Raw genomic sequence first — 2390 nt, 5'->3', positions numbered from 1 at the left:
GTGGGCCCCACTGTATGTGTGTGAATACACACAACAAAAATTCAATCTGCCACTGTTGATACATTGACTATGGTACAAGAATGATTTGTACGCACGAATCGCTGGATGGATCCGACGCCTCTGCGATACCCGGTAGAAACTGGTACCGCTAGTTTTTCATTTCGCACACAACATCAAAATGTGATCTGATTGCTTTACGCACAACATCAAGATGTGATCTGATTGTTGGTGAGCATGGCAAATCCAGCTTCGTTCATTTTTTGTTAGGAACTTGACGCGCTTGCAAACTAAATTTAACATCCTATATGAATGTCTTTCAATTTGCCATGTACATTTTCGTTAATTAAACCACAATGGACATAGACTTAAAAGAAAACAACTCCTCTTATTGGAATGTGCAATACCGCGTACATGGTGAGGAAAGGAGAAATGAACAGATAACAACAACTCAAAACACAAGCCCAGATCCCTCAAGCTTTTGTTGGACGATGCGATCCAACTCCTCCCCCATCACGTGGCTCATGTGGTTTGCCCAGTCCCCTACTTCTCCTTTTCTGTAAAACACAGAGTTACTCATGAAAAATTTACCACCGTGACGAACGCCGCCGACCTGATTCACTTGCAGGCTGGTAAGCGTCTCAAAGCTGCACAACTTCACCACCTCTTGAGCAACACCAGAGCTCTCCTCCTCCTCGGTCAGCGGGACGCCGAGAAATTTCGCCAGCTTCCTCACCACGGGCACAGGATCGGACTTGATCTCTTCATACTTCAAGAAGAGGACGTTGTCCGGCCTTGCTATGCTCTCCCTCCAGTACCCAAGGCAGTGATCCCAGAAGGGGCCATAGGGCGAGAACCCCTCGCAGAACATGCTGAAAGCATTGTCCATGGACAGATTGGTGCCCTGGAACGCCTTGTTCTCGAAGTGCAGCCTTGACACGAGGGCGTCTTTGGGGTCCCGGCACAGGTACACGACCCGGCAGCCGACCGATCTCGTGCCCGGCGGGAGCAACGACATGGGCATGTGCGTGGCGAGAAGCCTCGGAGGCGGAAGTGTATGGATGTCGGTGTGGTTCGGGCCGGCGCCCGGGATCTCCATGAACGGCACGACATGCTGTGGGTGGCGTGTGAGGAGCGGGTGGTCGCTGAAGCCGTAGCGGGATCGGTTGGCGATGGTGAAGGCGAGGGCTTTGAGCCAGGTGGTGCCGCATTTGGGCTGCGTGGCGAGGATGATGTCGTCGGCGCGGGGCACGAAGGCGTGCTGGACGAGCAGGATCTGCTCCAGGAGCCTCGGCCTGAACCAGTAGTTCTTGTATTGAACCAGTGGTTCAGACCACCCCTCTCTTACTGGAAGTGCGGCTACGAAATCCTTGGGTGGGAGGACATCTTCTTCTTCTTGTGTTGTTGAACTCTTGGCAGTAGTACTCTCTGGATCACTCATCATGGATGGAGCTACTACTGCTTGAGCAGCCATGGCTGATGTGGGAGGGGAGGCGAAGCTGGCCTAGTTTGCCCAATGTATGCTACTTTGCTCGTAGGAGGGTGATGTTGAGGCTGGCTATATTATTTACATTTTCTGCAGCAGCCGGTTGGTGCGGTGATGGAACGTACTACCTGATTTTATTTTATATATAAATATATACACACCTTTTTCCCTAAAGAGAAGGCTACATGATGAGCGGTAATTGCCTTTGGCTCCTAGGTGCATATGCATCTATTATCGAAATACGCATTTTAAAAAGTTAAAAAATTCGAAACAAAAATTCCACATGTACATTCGGACATTTTATGTGCGTGCATAAGGTTTCAGTGAAAAACAATATTTTTTATGGTTTGTGTAAAAAAGACAATTTCTAATACTTCATTCTAACTATTCACGAGGCATTTCTTTATCTTTTTTACACAAGCCATAAAAAACGTCGTTTTTCAACGAAACTTTGTGAACGCACATAAAATGTCCGAATATACATGTGGAATTTTTGTTTCGAATTTTTCAATTTTTCAAAATGTGTATTTCGACAATAGATGCATATGCACCTAGAAGCCAAAACGTCACTCTTCAATGATTGCTTACATTTGCTGGACGCGTGCGATGAACGTGCCGCTCACATGGCTTTGTCCTGGCCGCACAAGGCTCCAGTGAATCTTGTCGGAGACTGCGTGCATACACGAGGCTGCACATGGCTTTGTCCTGGCCGCACCAGGCATACAAAATGATGGTGGATGGTCACATGCAGCTTCTATTTCCTTGTCCACATAAAACATCTAAACCCACACAAAAACCTCCCGCATTCGTCCCCGGATAAGAAAAGACCAGTCAATAGACACAGATGCAGAAGGCAGTCATTCAACCGTAGCCGCATACATCCGGCCTTTTGAAAAAAAAAAATCTC

General features: G+C 47.8%; 1 protein-coding gene across 1 annotated transcript; it reads right to left on the bottom strand.

Moving 5' to 3' along the window:
- Positions 1–292: 292 nt before the first annotated feature.
- LOC119361995 (cytosolic sulfotransferase 17-like) lies at positions 293–1558 on the bottom strand. The gene has a single exon (XM_037627170.1). It carries the CDS (start codon positions 1469–1471, stop codon positions 449–451), a length of 1023 nt encoding a protein of 340 aa, XP_037483067.1. The 5' UTR covers positions 1472–1558; the 3' UTR covers positions 293–448.
- Positions 1559–2390: the final 832 nt, after the last annotated feature.

Source organism: Triticum dicoccoides, chromosome 2B (assembly GCF_002162155.2).
Source record: "Triticum dicoccoides isolate Atlit2015 ecotype Zavitan chromosome 2B, WEW_v2.0, whole genome shotgun sequence".
Lineage (NCBI taxonomy): Eukaryota > Viridiplantae > Streptophyta > Magnoliopsida > Poales > Poaceae > Triticum > Triticum dicoccoides.
The sequence above is the reverse complement of the archived record's forward strand: the minus strand, read 5'-3'. Positions and strand labels throughout refer to the sequence as shown.

Coding starts and splice junctions, on each gene's coding strand:
- LOC119361995 (XM_037627170.1), bottom strand. CDS start 1,471: ATGGCTGCTCAAGCAGTAGTAGCTCCATCCATGATGAGTGATCCAGAG.